The sequence below is a fragment of the Xiphophorus couchianus genome, chromosome 3 (assembly GCF_001444195.1).
Source record: "Xiphophorus couchianus chromosome 3, X_couchianus-1.0, whole genome shotgun sequence".
Taxonomy (NCBI): domain Eukaryota; kingdom Metazoa; phylum Chordata; class Actinopteri; order Cyprinodontiformes; family Poeciliidae; genus Xiphophorus; species Xiphophorus couchianus.
In genome coordinates, this window is record NC_040230.1 from 11202475 (window position 1) to 11218119 (window position 15645).

The 15645-nt window shown below is 36.8% G+C and overlaps 3 protein-coding genes across 4 annotated transcripts; 2 read left to right on the plus strand and 1 right to left on the minus strand.

Annotated features, from left to right (window-relative positions):
* Nucleotides 1-1150: 1150 nt before the first annotated feature.
* On the plus strand, nucleotides 1151-6956 carry cnfn (cornifelin). Its single transcript, XM_028012623.1, has 5 exons — nucleotides 1151-3927; nucleotides 4065-4414; nucleotides 4607-5344; nucleotides 6672-6741; nucleotides 6843-6956. Exons 2-3 carry the CDS (start codon nucleotides 4067-4069, stop codon nucleotides 4694-4696), a joined length of 438 nt encoding a protein of 145 aa, XP_027868424.1. The 5' UTR covers nucleotides 1151-3927; nucleotides 4065-4066; the 3' UTR covers nucleotides 4697-5344; nucleotides 6672-6741; nucleotides 6843-6956.
* prr19 (proline rich 19) lies at nucleotides 5176-15507 on the minus strand. Of its 2 annotated transcripts, XM_028012621.1 has the most exons (5): nucleotides 15313-15507; nucleotides 11971-13208; nucleotides 11296-11372; nucleotides 10929-11042; nucleotides 5176-5303 (listed from the first exon to the last, which is right to left on the minus strand). In XM_028012621.1, exons 2-5 carry the CDS (start codon nucleotides 13193-13195, stop codon nucleotides 5280-5282), a joined length of 1440 nt encoding a protein of 479 aa, XP_027868422.1. In that variant the 5' UTR covers nucleotides 13196-13208; nucleotides 15313-15507; the 3' UTR covers nucleotides 5176-5279. The 2 variants fall into 2 exon arrangements, with proteins under 2 accessions (XP_027868422.1, XP_027868421.1); XM_028012620.1 differs by lacking the exon at nucleotides 5176-5303 and having other exon boundaries at nucleotides 9983-11042.
* Nucleotides 6946-10246, plus strand: tlr21 (toll-like receptor 21). Its single transcript, XM_028012619.1, has one exon. It carries the CDS (start codon nucleotides 6963-6965, stop codon nucleotides 9897-9899), a length of 2937 nt encoding a protein of 978 aa, XP_027868420.1. The 5' UTR covers nucleotides 6946-6962; the 3' UTR covers nucleotides 9900-10246.
* Nucleotides 15508-15645: the final 138 nt, after the last annotated feature.

Sequence of the window (15645 nt, forward strand, 5' to 3'; positions counted from 1 at the left end):
GGTGTTTCCAAAACACGACGTTGACGATGATGGTGACTCCTGTATTGCCCTGCAAGCAGTGTGTTGCAGATTCAATCCCCGCACTGTTGTGTCCTTGGCAAGACACTTCACCCACCTTACCGGGTGGTGTTGGCAGCCACAGCTGTAGCTGTCCAGTAGCTTGCTACCATCAGTGTATGAATGGGTGAATGCTTTGGGGTGCTCTGGACTTGATATGTGTAGGCCATTTGTTATTTTAAGCCTGTCTGATGGGCTAAATATTAAATATTGTGCACCTTAAAGTTCTGTGTCAGTACATCACTAAATGTTTCAAATTGTAAAGCACAACTGCAGTAAAACAGCCAACACCTGATCCACACTTTTGTCATCTTACACACCTTGTGGTGTCTAATCATAACTGGAGATTTCACAAAGTTCAACAATTTTGTCCTCTGGTCTGGATGAGTGAGTCTATAATGTAGTGACTGTGGCAGGTTCAAGAAACAATACAGTTAAACTAAATATAGAAAAATATTTCTCATGCATTGTCCTCCACCTATTTCTACTAACTCCAACAAGTACAACTTTTAAATAAGAAAAAATATTATATTTAGATAATTGTTGAAAGGTATTTAAAGCAATTTTTTTTAGATTAGCCATTAGTAACATTGTAAAAAGAAAGTTTCTTTTTCATCAAAACCATTCCAGTTAATGCTGCTGCTTAAAGAGAAAAATATGTCCCAAAATGGACTGAGAAAAAAAAAAAAGCACTGAAGAAAATGGTCTTTATTCTATGGTATGGTCTACAGTTATGCAAACTGGTTGTTGCAGCATTTTTTAATATTTGTTCCTGGAATACATTTTTGTTTTTTGTTCAATTTTACAAAATAAAAGTTAAATTGGTGACAAAAGTTTTTGGTTATTATGGTCTTTGGTTTTAAAGTCTTAGAAACCTTGAATTTTAGCAGGTTTGCAGATTTTTTATGCTATTTCAGTGCATTTGTCCTCTACAGTTTTTAGAAAATTCCCAAGGAAAGGTAGGAAGGCGGAGTTCAGACAAACACAAGGTGACAAAGCTCAGTGCTGCTTTAAACGTACATATGAGTCACACAGTGAGCCACAGTCACCAACTGGGCAGACAGAGCAATAAAAAAAATAATCCAGCCTATTATTTTGGAGTAACAGTGTAATTTTTTTTTTTAACCAACAGATGCACTGACTTTCTGAGGAACTGAAGACTCCTGTGGTTAGACTTGTTTCAAGAAAAGCATCTTATCTGAGGGTCTTCTCGTAAAGCAAATGTTGTGCAACACCCAGCATGCTGTGCTTTATCAAGAGAAGATCGATGTTCATACTCAACTGATGTATTTTTAGATGCCCTTGTCTTTGATGGGGGCCAGATATGTATATGTTGCAACAATTTTCAGTATGCTTCCGATATTCTTTTATTTTTTCTTGATCTGTACACAAATACTAATATGCGTTACTGACGGGAATAAAGCAAGACACAAGCTGGTTAGAAATTAGCTTGTCACTGCTCTCTGGCGGTCAGACTCTGTAATTGAGAATTGTTGTGGCTGAAACATTTTGATGTATTTCATTAAAGAACTCGCATGTTTAAGAGATTTTGTAGCTAAAATAGCATCTACAACTTTGATGAGACGTTTATGTCCATACATGTTTAATGGGAGTTGTATACACTTTTTAAATATTTGGAGGAAATGCTCAGATTTCCTAATACATGTTTGTACAGTAAGAAAGAAAAATAAACTGCAGTAATTTAGGATGTATAGTAGGTGGCACGTTAAGTTGAATACAGGTGGTGGCAAAAACCTTTGCTTTTCAAATTATTATTGATACTGAGAAAAGCTTAATTTGTCTATACTTATGTTGCAATCAACATGATTTGTCTCCATTGCGTTAGTTTTTAACATAATATTGTTATGTTAAGAGGTTGTAATACACAAAAGATGCTTGTAGCACTACAGATGGTAGTAAAAACCTGCTGCTAAAACAGGTGCTTCTAGCTAAAAATACAGTATTAGAGTAAAATCAATATTCAGCACCATTGGTCCAGGTCCAAACTAAAAAGGAATATACGTGATTAATGTCTGATATTTGGGATGGTATTGAGGATTTTAAAATTATCCAGGAGAGGAGAATATATCTAAAGACGTTGCAATTAACAGCGAGTGTGTGTGCGGTTTGGTTTCTCATTCTGTCTCTGTTCTGTTTCCAATGGGAAGTAGTGATGGAGTGAGCACTGGACAGGTCAGCAGGTGAATGGTGTGGGATCTAGGAGGGCAGCTACAAGAGAAGCAATGGGACTTGTGGTGAAGGTCCAGAGGAGGAATTTCTCAACTGACAGAAGAGATGATGAAGGTAAACACCTTCAAGAAAGAAGCTGACTGTAAGGATGGAGGAAAGACAATGGTAAGCACTCATACTTGGACCTAGCAAGTGATAGAATTAGAGAGCCTGATTACCACATAATGTGAGAAAACAATCTAGACCTACTTCAGAAAATTTGCTTCTCTTTTAGTTCCTCTTGGTTAGTCTTGATGAGCTCCAACTAGTGGCCACTCCTGTTAGCAACACCCTGCGAAGATGGAAGGTAGGAGAGACACACACACACACACACTCTCCTGCACACAACTTTCTTCATAACAATAATTCTTACATTTTTTTTGAAAAATCCACAACATGTTTACAAATGTAGTGGAAGGACAGAAAAAACTTTTCCCCTGACATCACTTTCAAATTACGTTATGCACATCTAGTCATGCTGCCAAAACTATGCTCAGCAGTGGGGCCAGTGTGTTCAGGGTGAAGTATTTTTCATCGCACAAAGTGTTTTCATGCAAGAAAGTAGAATTGTGGTCTCATCTGGCCAAACCAGTTTCTTTCAAATGGGCCCAAGTCCTATGACCTCCTTTCAACAAAACCTTCTCTAATTAATTCTCTCCTCCCACATGTTACCTGTTATTTTCATCTGGGCAGGTCTGCAGTGGCATCAAACATATTCGATGTTAAGGTTCTGAATTAAACAGCGTCTTTTAGACGTTCAAAACTTGGGTTTGTTTTACCTGTCAGGCATGATCTACATGAACAATTATCTATACAGAAATTATAGAATTACCTATTACACTATTAACAAATGAAATGTTTGTAAAAGGTTTTGGAAAGCATTGATTATATCCTTACACTTCTCAATTGTATGCTACCTTTTGTTAGTTTGTTACATTAAATCACATGAGATAAGTTGAAATTTGACGGCATACAATGGACAAAATGTCAAAATGTTTGAGGGGCATAAACACAGGTGTAAGGCACGGAACATTCGTGCAGCTTTTTCAGACATACAGTATAAAGTTCAGTTGTGAAAACAAATTTTATCATTATAATTTTTGGGGGTCTTCTGTTCAGTGGCAGACAGTACAATCCCAATGTACAGTTTTTCATATATTCTAGGACCTGTTTGCCAACAGAGGAACAGCGTTTGTGCTTCCTTGTTGAAAGATTTTTGTTTTATAACAAGACTCTTCTGTCCTTGAGCATCACAATTCATTTTTTACTCTTTGTTCTTATTATACTCAGCTCGACCCTCAGTATGTCAACACACCACACCTCACCAAAGTGGCTAAAATATAAATATGCACTTGAAGCCTTCTTTGTTCCTTAACTACATTTTACTGACAAAGTCCAGTGAACCCTTTCAAAACCTGCAATACGCCCTAAAAGCTAAATGACTCTTTTCTATACATAATGTTTGCACTTGCTTAGATGGTCAGACTGTTTGCTATGTGATATCCGCAGAAACTGTGCTTTGGGTTGTGTCTGTTGTCACGCCGGATATAAAAGCAGTTGCTCTGCTTTTTCTCTCCAGGGATTATTTTCTGACTGTGGCCATCTTCGACATCAGAGAAAATACTTTGAGACACAAGGAAGGTAATGTCTGACATCTGTTTTGTGTCTATTATATTTTCCGTCGTAGATGATATAAAGTTAAACTTGCTGGTTGATAAGCTGAATAATTACAAAAAAAGTCTGAAAATATTGAAACTCTTCTTTTCTTTTGCTTGTAGCCATGGCAATCCAGTCTAACGTTGTTACCTCTCAACCTACCCAGTACACAGTAACAACTGGACGTTCTTCAGACTGGAGTACAAATGCGTGCGACTGCTGTGATGACTGTGGCATCTGTATGTGTTTTTTATGGGATTGTAAAAGGAAGCTGGTTAAGTTTTCTTCTCCATTAAATTTGAATTTTTATTTGTTTATCTACCTTTCATCTAAAGGTCTATGTGGAGCATTTATCCCATGCATCCTTGGTTGTAAAGTGGCTCAGGATAATGGGGATAGCTGCTGTCTACCTTTCCTCCCAGGTGCCATGATTGCTTTAAGAACAAGCATACGCAGCAAATACAACATTGAGGTGAGTGGAAAAGTTGCTCATTAAACAAAACAAAGGAGAACAAAAATAACATGCTAAATTCAAAAAAGAACCCATTTTTAAAACTATGTTTTAAATATAGGGACCTTTTGTGGGTGTAAGACCTTAACTATATTTTATTTGTTAAACTTAATATTAATTTTTTACAATCTGTGTGATGTTTTTGAATTTTAGGGCTCTGTGTGTGACGACTGGGTGGTCATGGCCTGCCTGCCTTTATGTGGACTGTGTCAGATGGCGAGAGAGCAGAAGATGAGAGGATAAACAGATTGCTGATTAATAAGAACAAAAAAAGAAAAAAATAGCATTGTGAATGTGATCTAAGAAAAAATAAAGACATTTAATGTTTTTTATTTTTACCTTTTTAATGTAAACATATATTGTATTACTTTAACATTTCTTACTATTATACATCTACTTTATAAGCTGGGAATTGTACATGATCTAAAATGAAAGCAGGAATACAGAGAGTTAAAACTAACCTTATAGAGTGACAGTGTTGAATTAACAATAAAAAAGACAAATAGAAGATAGTGACATTTAAGGCAGTACTGGTCCTTTCTTTTGCAGAAATAGTTTTGGACAATTAAACATATAAAGGTTTAAAAACATTATTGAGAATTATTTTATTTAATTATGTTTCAATAGTGCACCATGTTTTCTTTACAGCGATGTTTTGGACTTTTTGTATTCACTTGTACTTACAAAATCACTGGTATTTCAATAGAACAAATGGGAAATAGCAAATTGTGGGTTTCATTTATTTTAATGTCATGTAGTCTTGCTTTTTCTGGAAGGACTTCAGTGGGCTGCCACTATCTTCCTCTTTCTGACTAAGTCCGTGTTTTCAGTCATGTAGCGATACAGCTGTCTGAAGGAACAAGGTGAAAGGATCAGGGTTCATTTGAACAGGTAAGAAAGTATTTTAGTAAGTTTTATGTATTTTTTCCTTCTAAGGTCAGTCTGACACACTAAATTTACTAATTTGCTGTAAGAGATAAAGTAAATGATTAAGTGAATATGCTACTGTGCCTTTAATTTGATAGGGATGTTACATTGTCACATGACGGGTTTTCACAATAATAGGTTATTTGAGGACACACTGTACAAAAGGTTTACTTGTTTACTTATATCTTTATTTTGCAACTTATGCTACTCTTGGACATTTTTCTCTGACTTGATGATAAAAGTTTGAGATGCAGGTTAGTTACAGATTCTGCTAACAACTTTGGAAATTCTCCAGGCTAAAGTAAGAAAAAGAAAAGCCTCTAAATATTAAAATAGTCTTGTGTGGGTGACTAAGCTAACAGTTAGTCTTACCTATCATCTGTTGCTGTAAATAGTGCATGTACTGGCTTGGGATTTTCCTGGTGTTTAACAAAAATAAACACCACTGTTCATATATCATGTTTCACATGATGTATATCTCTTTTCTTTAAAAAGAAAAAAAAATGATATATCCTTAAAGTGTAACTAATGTAATATAAAGATTATTAAAGTTATAATACTGCTATGCAAATACTTGAAGTATTATAACTACAAGTATAGTCCTGGTCAGACTAAAGCAATAATGCATCATAAATGTCTGCCAAATTTAGTAAGAGTTATAGACCTTATTGCACAGAATATTTAGGGTTATTTATGATTCCCAGGTTGTGCCTTGTGAGCTGATAATAGAAGTTTATTTAGTCAGGCTATTTTCTCTGGTATCATACTGCAATCAACTGCTTAACAGACATACTCCAAGTACAACAACTGCAGTTTTAAAACAGTAATAAAGGTAATTGAGGGTTCCTAGTTTAGATTCCATTCCACTAATGGTAAATACTAATCAGTATTTTCTAATTGAAAGATTTGTCTTTCTAAAGTTAAAAGGAAAAAATGAAATACCACAAATGTGCAACAATACTGTGGTGCTCCTAGCTCTAACCAGCCAACGAAAAGTCTGGTTACTTTGGCACTTTCTCTGGAATTTAATTGAAATTACTTTGAATTGTAGGATAATTTACAATTTTGTAGTTGTAACTATGTTGGTGTGCCTTGATATTACCTACTACCAACAGTAAACTCTCATTTAATTGATATTTGGTGAGCAAAAACAAACAAGTTTGAAATAAGCATTGTGAAGATTCCAGTTCCATGAGGTAATTATACAAATGAGAGGCAGAAAAAGAGGGAACGGGGAGTGGGGATATGAAAGTATTGAAAATAGGAAACAGTGTATTCTTTTTATCACAAGGTTCCACTTTCATGGCAAATACAACCACGCCTGAATCATACAACTCCATCTGAAACTACAAGGAAAACAGGTAAAACTGAAATTTTGTCTTTGCATTTACAACTATTGCTTTTTTAATCATTGAAGTAAGTATTTAACACAATCTGATTTGAAATTAATCTCTGTTCACAGATTTCTCTTCTACATTCAAGTGCAGCTACATTGAGGTCCCATCTGACATCACAAGAAAACCAACAATGGCAACGTTCAAAACCTTTTGAAATCTGTTTTTCTCCATGTCGTCTAGACAAAATGGCCACTCTGAATTATCAGCTTAGGCTGCTTGGACTTTTTCTGTGTGCAGTTCAACTCATCAGCAGCTACAGCTTTAAAAGCTGCATTGCAGATCCATACTATATCCTGACAAGTTTCAAATGCCAAAATCGAAACTACACAAAAATAATTGATATAGTAAAAGATCTCCCTGAATCCGCTGTCAATCTCACAGCTTCTTTCAACCCTGTGCAGCACATTCCCAACAACAGCTTTGCTCATTTACCAAACTTGCAGTATCTCAGTTTGGATAAGAACCAGCTGAATACTATTGATCCTTTGGCTTTTCAGACACTGCATCAACTTAAGCATCTAAATTTGTCCTTTAACAATTTGTCACACCTCAGCCCTTCATTGTTTGAGGACCTGCATAACCTCACCACCCTCTCGCTGACAAACAACGTTTTAAAGGTATTGCCTGAAGACATTTTCTCCAATGCTGCTAATCTAAAAACCTTAAATCTCAGGAATAACAATCTTACTCATTTTGCTGCAGTTGTGAAGTCTGTATCACATCTAACAAATCTAACGATCTTAGATCTTTCCTCCAACAACTTGACTTCACTCAGTGATTTAAATATATCTCTACCACAATCCCTCAAAGTTTTAAACCTATGTAGAAACAATCTGCATATTTTGGGATGTAATCCATCACTCCTCAGATTCATCCAGGTGCTTGATCTGTCATTTAATTCAAAGCTTTCCACGACAGCTTTCGAAGGAGTGGATTTGAGAAACGTAAAGATTCTCCAGTTGCGGTCAACAAGTGTCAAGGCAGTGGAGCTTTTAAACATCAGCAACATCAATGCAGGTCATGTTGTTTTCTCAGGGATGGGTCTAAAGAATGACAGTCTACTTGTGGATTTATGCACAATGCTGAGAAGAAAGATGAGTTGGATTAAAAATATAGATTTAACACATAATGGCATTCATAATACAACAAATGTTTCCATGTCCGTTTGCCCTAAGATCATTGGAGCTTTGGATTTATCCAACAATGATCTGAAAAAAGTACACTGCTTGGACTTTTTAGGCAAACAAGTCAGTATCAAGACGTTTAATGCGGAGCACAACCATATTACTTCACTCGAAAGCTGTAAAAAGACCCATTTTAACAACTTAAAAGAACTGAGCTACCGTTACAATCGCATCCTCTCAGTCAATGGATATGCTTTCAGTCACATGCCAAAGATTGAGATGCTACAGCTAAACATAAATAATGTTGCTTTTCTCCATCGCAAAGCCCTAAGAGGGCTGAAAAATCTTAAGATCCTCCGACTGGACAACAACCTCCTTACTGATTTGTTTGATGACACATTTAAAGATAATTACAACCTGCAAATACTCAATCTGCGCAATAATCGCATTTCTGTCATATTTAATGGGACTTTTATGAACCTAAGAAATCTAACTACATTGGACCTTGGAGGTAATAAGATAACCCAAATACATTCTTCTGGCCTTGATGGGTTAAAAAGTCTTTCAAAATTCTACCTAGATGGAAACAACCTGAAACAAATTGACTCGTCACTCTACCGTGCATTCCAAGACACACTTACAGTGCTGGATTTACAAAAAAATCTCATTCATTTCTACAAAAAAAGTGTCATTTCACCATTTGTAAAACTCAGCAAACTCAGAGATCTGAAACTGGACAGCCAGAGAAATTATGGCCTTGTTGTTTTACCTCAAAATTTTTTCAAAGGACTCCACTCGCTACAATCGTTGTACCTCACCAACAACAAAATAGATTTTCTTCCTCCTGAAGCTTTTGATGATCTGACAAGCTTAAAATTCCTCACACTGGATAACTGTTGTGTTGGAGTGGCCCAATTAAAACCAGGAGTCTTCAAGAATGTCAGAAATTTGACCAGGTTGGTTGTAGAAAATATGGGAATTCAGAACTTCTCCAAGGATGTATTTGGGAATCTTACACAGCTACGCATGCTTCAGCTAAATCGTAATGTGATGCAGAGCATTTCTGTAGATGCTCTTGAGAGTTTACCTAAACTTCAGTATCTTGACATGCGTAATGTCCCTCTTAGCTGTACCTGCAAAAACAGCCTTCTGCAAAATTACACAGTAAATAACCCAAATGTTCAGATAGTCTATCTCTATGAAATGAAATGTCAAGCGGATAAAAAATTCAAATTTCACAACTTTGATACAAAGGTTTGCTATATTGATCAAGGAAAGTATCTGTTTTTCAGCACTGCAGTTGTGATCTTTCTATTTACAGTCTCTCCTTTACTTTATGTCAAACTGTACTGGAAAATCAAGTACAGCTACTATGTGTTCCGCTCCTGGTTTAGTGATCACTGGAGCAGACTCAGGGAGAAGGAGGAAAAGTGCACATATGATGCTTTCATCTCCTATAATTTCTCTGATGAGGAGTGGGTCATGAATCAGTTGTTGCCCAACTTGGAGGGAAATGGATCGTCTTTTAAGCTCTGCCTGCATCACAGGGACTTTGAGGTGGGTCGCAACATTGTGGACAACATCGTCACTGCAGTGTACAGCAGCAGAAAAACCATTTGTGTTGTGAGCAAAAACTTCCTCCGGAGTGAGTGGTGCTCTCTGGAAATCCAGCTCGCAAGTTACAGGCTCTTCGATGAACACCGCGACGTCCTTCTGCTCGTGTTTCTGGAGCCAATTTCTGAGAGGCAGCTGTCATCCTACCACCGCATGAGGAAAGTTATGTTGAAAAAGACCTATCTTCAGTGGCCTGGCCCTGACTGCACTGATCCCTCACAGGCCCAAGAGCTGTTCTGGAGTCAGTTACGCAGGGCAATCAGAGCAGGCAACAGACTGGAAACCGAAGAAAATGACACAGATGAAGACTTTGCTCGAACCAGCAATGAAACAGGAAATTATAAGAAACTCTTATCGGACGATGAAGATTATTTGCAACCTTAAACCTGTCCCCTTTCTTTATTTACACAAAATATGTAATGCAATTGTAAATGTATATAAATTATTTTTTATCCAGACACCAATAGTATTTAGCATGTTATGATCAATTTATTTTTATGTTCATTTATATTCTTACAGATTCTCAGATATTCTGTCATACAGTTTTTCCACAAATGTACATCTTGTTTGGCAGTCACAACAAGTGAGAAACAACTTAGAAACAACTTCCAAAACAGCATTTTCTAAACCAGAAAAAAACTCTAACTTCTTAGAGAATTGTACACTTTTGTGCATGTATTTGTAATGTAGCACTCAGCATAATAAAAGGTGTTTTAAAGATGCAAACAATGCATAATTGGTTGTTTCCCTTTAATGAACATAAATTGAACCAAAATAGTTTCTGATGACACCTATTGCTTTTTTCAGTTTAACACTGCTTCAAGTAAGCACACATGAATACTTTGTCTTGATGGTACAAAACTCAGAGAGCAATGTCAGCAGGCAGTTGTCCATTCAGAGCTTAACCACGTGTTAGTATAGTCTCATAGGAGGAAAAGACCAGTGCGCCGGACTTGGTAAGGATGAAGATGTAGGTGCCAGGTTTCTTTCAAGCATGTGTGATGGGGGGTAGTGCATCATGTCAGTAGGATCGGGCCGGAAATTTTGGTGAACAGGTGAAAACTGACCAAAAGCCTGTAAGTGATTACTCTGCGGTTGACGGTGACTTTTTGATGGGAAGAAGGGAGCAAAATAAAACCTGTCAGTTTTAGATGGGTTCTGTTCCTGGGGAAAACCATGCAGGTCTGCTGAATGTCTGACTTGGTGGGAAAAGAAAGGCTGGGCGTTGCTATGATGTGGCTGTTGAGCACTGAGCCGCTCTCTCAAGTTCCTAGTTTGGTTCACAAATTTGTTTTGAAACGAATCAAGCAAATCTGACTCTTGAGTTTTACATTTGTTGGTTTCCCAGAGTTCAGGCCCTGAGACATTGTCTACTTGGTATGATATGGGAGAGTGAGCAAACAAGTAACTCACTGAGGTTCCAGAAGGCTTAAAGTCCATGTGAAGAAAGGGAGAGAAACCAGGTTTAAAGGTTCCATCCAAGGGTTTGACAAAGGTGTCCACAGGGCTTGCCAACTCTTCAGTAATCTTAATAAAAAAATAACAGAGAATATAGTGTTTAACATTAAAACACATTTAAAGAAATATAGCAATAAAAAAAGTTAAAATTAAGTTTGAATGAAAAAGTCTAAAGACGAAAATACCCACTTTCTTTTGTTCTCTCAATCCTGCTTTTTTGCTTTGTAATGCAGTCTGACATATATAAATCTGAAGCAATAATAAATATTGAGCTGTACCTCTGTGTTTGTAATGATAAGGACTGTAGCTTTAAGATCTATACCTGTTGTAGATTGTTGCGTGTCTGAGGACTGGATGTCCAGCATAAATGTTCACTTCCTGTGGTTTTCACAGATGCATCTGAAAGAGGGAAGCAAAACTCAATAACTGCTATAAATCCAAGAAGTATATACTACTGCTTTATAAGACAAACTGTAACTATGCACATGTATTGTGTCTGTTGCTAAGCTACAACTCATGACATGAAATAATTTTCAACCCTGGTTGAGGGATCAATACCATTTGAAGCTGTCATAAATAAAACCAAAAACTGGATTAATATTTTCTTCAACTACATTTGCCCCAAAACAAATCCCTTTTAAATAACCTACTTTCAAAATAGTAGGCTATTTAAAACCTAATTTAAAAATAATTAAGAAAACCTTTGAAAAAGATATATTTTTTACTTCATTGATTGATTGATGTGTTTCCATGAAAAGGTTTAGGATATTTTTAATGATTGCTCACTACAGAGCACATCATTATGTAACGATACTGTTCAAGGCCAAAGATTGCCATAGTATGAACATGAAGAGTAAGATGACCAAATTTTTCTGTTTTAAAAAGCCATCAAACTGATGACGTGATCAGAATTAAAGGGTCAAACTATGAACTACTATTTTTTTTTAGAAAGTTAAATGATAAACATAAAAATTAAGTAAATGTTAATTCTTTTTACCTGTAGGACAAAGCGTGTTGTCCCCCATCATGTGTTCTTGCTCAATTGAGGCCTGTGAAGGATCTTTATAAAATCTAAGCAATTGATGCATCTCCTGGAGATTTGATTGTAGGTGGGGCCCATGTCTCTCTTGCAGGGCTTTTAGTAACACCTCCCTGGTTTCTGACGATAAGTTTCTCCTGTTTGGAACTGGACGATCCAGCCATTCACTCAAAAGTTCTGCCACTTCATGTGTGGTCTTCCATACGTGGTCTGGATCTTGGTGTAAGTTCTGTTGGTCAAAGTTGTCAGCAGAGAGTGAGGTAACATGTTGTGGACTTGATACTAAACAATCTGTTTGAGATGAAGAGTCCTGGTCTTCATTTATTGTCTTGTTCACAGTCTTAATTTTATCTCTAGTATCAAGAGGCTTTGGTTGTAAGGATTTGTCCATTTCAGACATACAACTGTCTGTGTGTTTGGTCTTTGTTGTCTGGAAGCGGTTTTTAGATTGGTTGGTGCTTTTAAATCTTTCACAAGAAGCGGGAAGTTGTTGCTGAAGCCTCTGACTGGATGTGATATCTGCCCCTGGATTGCTGAACTGCAGGTTCTTCATTTCAATATCTTGGGAGTCATCATGGGTCTTTGTAGCAGTCTTTGGTTTCTTTTTAACTGGTACATCAGCGTCAGCAACCAGCAAACCATAACTGGAGAGCAGAATGGGATTATGAGGTGATGATGATAAATAGGGGGTGTTATTGTTCTCCTCATTTGTTTTTTCCTCATTTTGTTCAAGTTTGCTCTGCTCACTTAGCACACGTTCAATACTGATGGACTTCACCTCATGGTTGAAGAGACCATGATGTCCTAAGAGGCGGCTTGCTGTGATGATACTCGGCTCCTGTGTAACAGGAAAAATGCTTAAAATTTGTGCATTTTTCCTTGTGTGTAAATGACAACTGTGGTGATTGTTTGGGTAAAATGTCAATTTTGTCTTGCTTTGGGAAAAACAGTGATGGTGGTGTGACTTGTTTTTTGAGGTGTCTCTCCTGTCAGCCCTCCTCTGACCTCTCTCCTTGCGGGTCCTAAGGCGTTTTTTTTTGTGCCGCTTGTCTCTGTCATGGTTAGAATATTTTGAGTCCCCAGTCAGTGCGGTGACACAACAACACTTTTTATCTGTTGCTTTTGACTGATTGTTGTAGAAGTAATTTTTTTCTGATGAAGACCTGCCACATACGTGGCTCATGCTGCAAGGGGATCTGTGGAAAGATAACATAAACTGATAAATGAAAATGTTTGTCTCCTCAGGGAAACTGCAGCTGAGATGGCGTGGCCATTTCTCGTTAAGTCTGCAGTCATGTAATACACTTTCCAATTTCAGACAAGGGATTGAACTGTGCTTTGTGGGATGTTCAAAAGTTGAGAGATTGTTTTATAACCTAACACTGCTTTAAACTTTTGCCATGTTCCTTTGTCTTTATGATACCATTTGTTTACGACGTTTACTAACCCTAAAATAAATTAACTTATCAAAACTGGTCTAATTTATTGAATATGACTGAATTTCATGCTACACCAAAACAACCAACTTGAAATCCCCTATTTCATTGATTTTAAGGGAAGCTTGGGGAAGTTGTATTAATAAGAACAGCACAACTGATACTAAGAGTGTGATATTTGCTTAAAATTTATGTCAGCAGCAGTTTCCCCCAATGAAAAACTTTCTGTCCTCATTGCTTTACATCAAAAGGGCTCAACAACCAAGAAGAGATCGATTTGCTGAAAATAATGTTTCAGGGTACCAAAGAAAGTTCAACAATTTTCAGGACTATCTCCAAACACCAAAGGGATTCAGCAAACAGATCAGGTTGTCAACAGTGCAGAACGTGCTTGGGAATGACATCTGGAAGGTAGGAGTGTTTCTAGAACTACTAAAGGAGCAGCAAAAAAGCCATCTTCCTCAAGAAAAGCATTAAGGACCAATCACATTCAGGATTGGGGTGCAAGATGATTAGAGTAAAAGCATTCTTCATTAAAAAAACCAAACATGTAGAAATAAGACTGTCTGGAGAAGAAAAGAGTAATCTATTGCTGACAGTGATTCATCCAAAAACCACTCATAAATTGCCTAAAAATCCTGCATTAATTAAAAATAGTATCAAACTATGTTCCAGAAGCGGGTACGTCAGACAATTCAGGACCAATTCTGGCGATGAGCGATGCTTTTCACTGTACAAAAATGGAATCAGCCTCAAAACTAAAGTAAGAAATAAGTGGCTTTGGGACCAAAGCATTAAAATCCCAGTTCATGTCCATATCATACTTTTCAGAACCTGTTAGCACTCTAGTAATGTGATTTACTATTCAATGAATGCCTTCATTAATTGTTTAAATGCGTATTAACTTCAATGTATCATACAAACATCTGGCAAATATTGCAAATAAATGTAAAGAAATAAGCTCTGTACAACAACAAAAACTACATTTTTGTCCATTTCAAAACTTTTGGGGATGACTGCCCCCTAATTAAAGCTGACAGGGTGTTCTAGCATTTTGAAACAACAGTTGTACATTTAGGGGAAATTAACTGTGTAAACATGTAAATTCTAAGAATCTATCTGCAGCTACTGATGTAAACCACAACTTTCACAGATGTCATCCTTCTCATAGAAATTTGAGTAACATCTCTTCAGGTTACTTTGTAAAAGGTCCACAATAATCAAGTCCAATCCTGCCAGAAATCATAAGTAACTACCTTGAGATGGAGCAGACAAAGTCCTTTTAAGGTGACAAAAGCAATGGTGTTAAGCACCATTGAGTTTTTCTTCAAACTTGAATTAGGACATGTTACTTTTGGTAATGTTATTAAAATCATGAAGTAGAGCCAAGTGTATATAATTTTTAATAACCCTGCATGATAGATAGGAAGCTAAGCAAGGGCCACCTAAAGCACAACAACAGCAGCACCAACTACTTATAAGAAAATGAGTCGCCAAGTGCGAGTTATAGGAAATACAAACTACAACAGAAACAGGAAATCCATATGTGACAAAGAGTTTCCACACTAATTATATCAGGTCTGACAGCATTTGTGGGCTCATACATTTAATAAACCCTTATTTCTGGGATCGTCCAATCAGTTAACAACGGTTAGCCAGCTGGTAACGTCAACCAACAGGTGTAACCTAATCTAAATCAAATCTGAATGAAATAGCTGCTGTGGATTCTAAAAAACAAAACAGGCACACATACATAAAAACGAATAAATTTGCTTTAAATTTAGGTTAGTATTTAGTGATTAGAGAAGATGAAGGTAGTATTATACAGTAACATAAAAGTGTTTAGACAACACTTGTGCCTTACCCAAATGGTCCGGTTATTTTTCCTCGCCCTTGAATCTTTCGTTGCTTGGCAACACACCGAATCTGCGTTTCTTTGCGCAGCCCAACGGCGCAGGACTGACACCCTCGAACGACGACTAGAAGGGCGAAACCATTTTTGACAAACGATGGGTAGTTTTGTCTAATTACTAATCATATTTTTCGTTTAAACGGCGTATATTTTTGCTAATTTTTAACAAACTCCATGCCAGTATTAAACTCAAAACACTTCTTGACCGTACTATTAAAATTAAAATAGAAAATGCGTGGAAATATTGATGTTGTCGCTCTTTGGGGACAATGGTTCAGGCACACA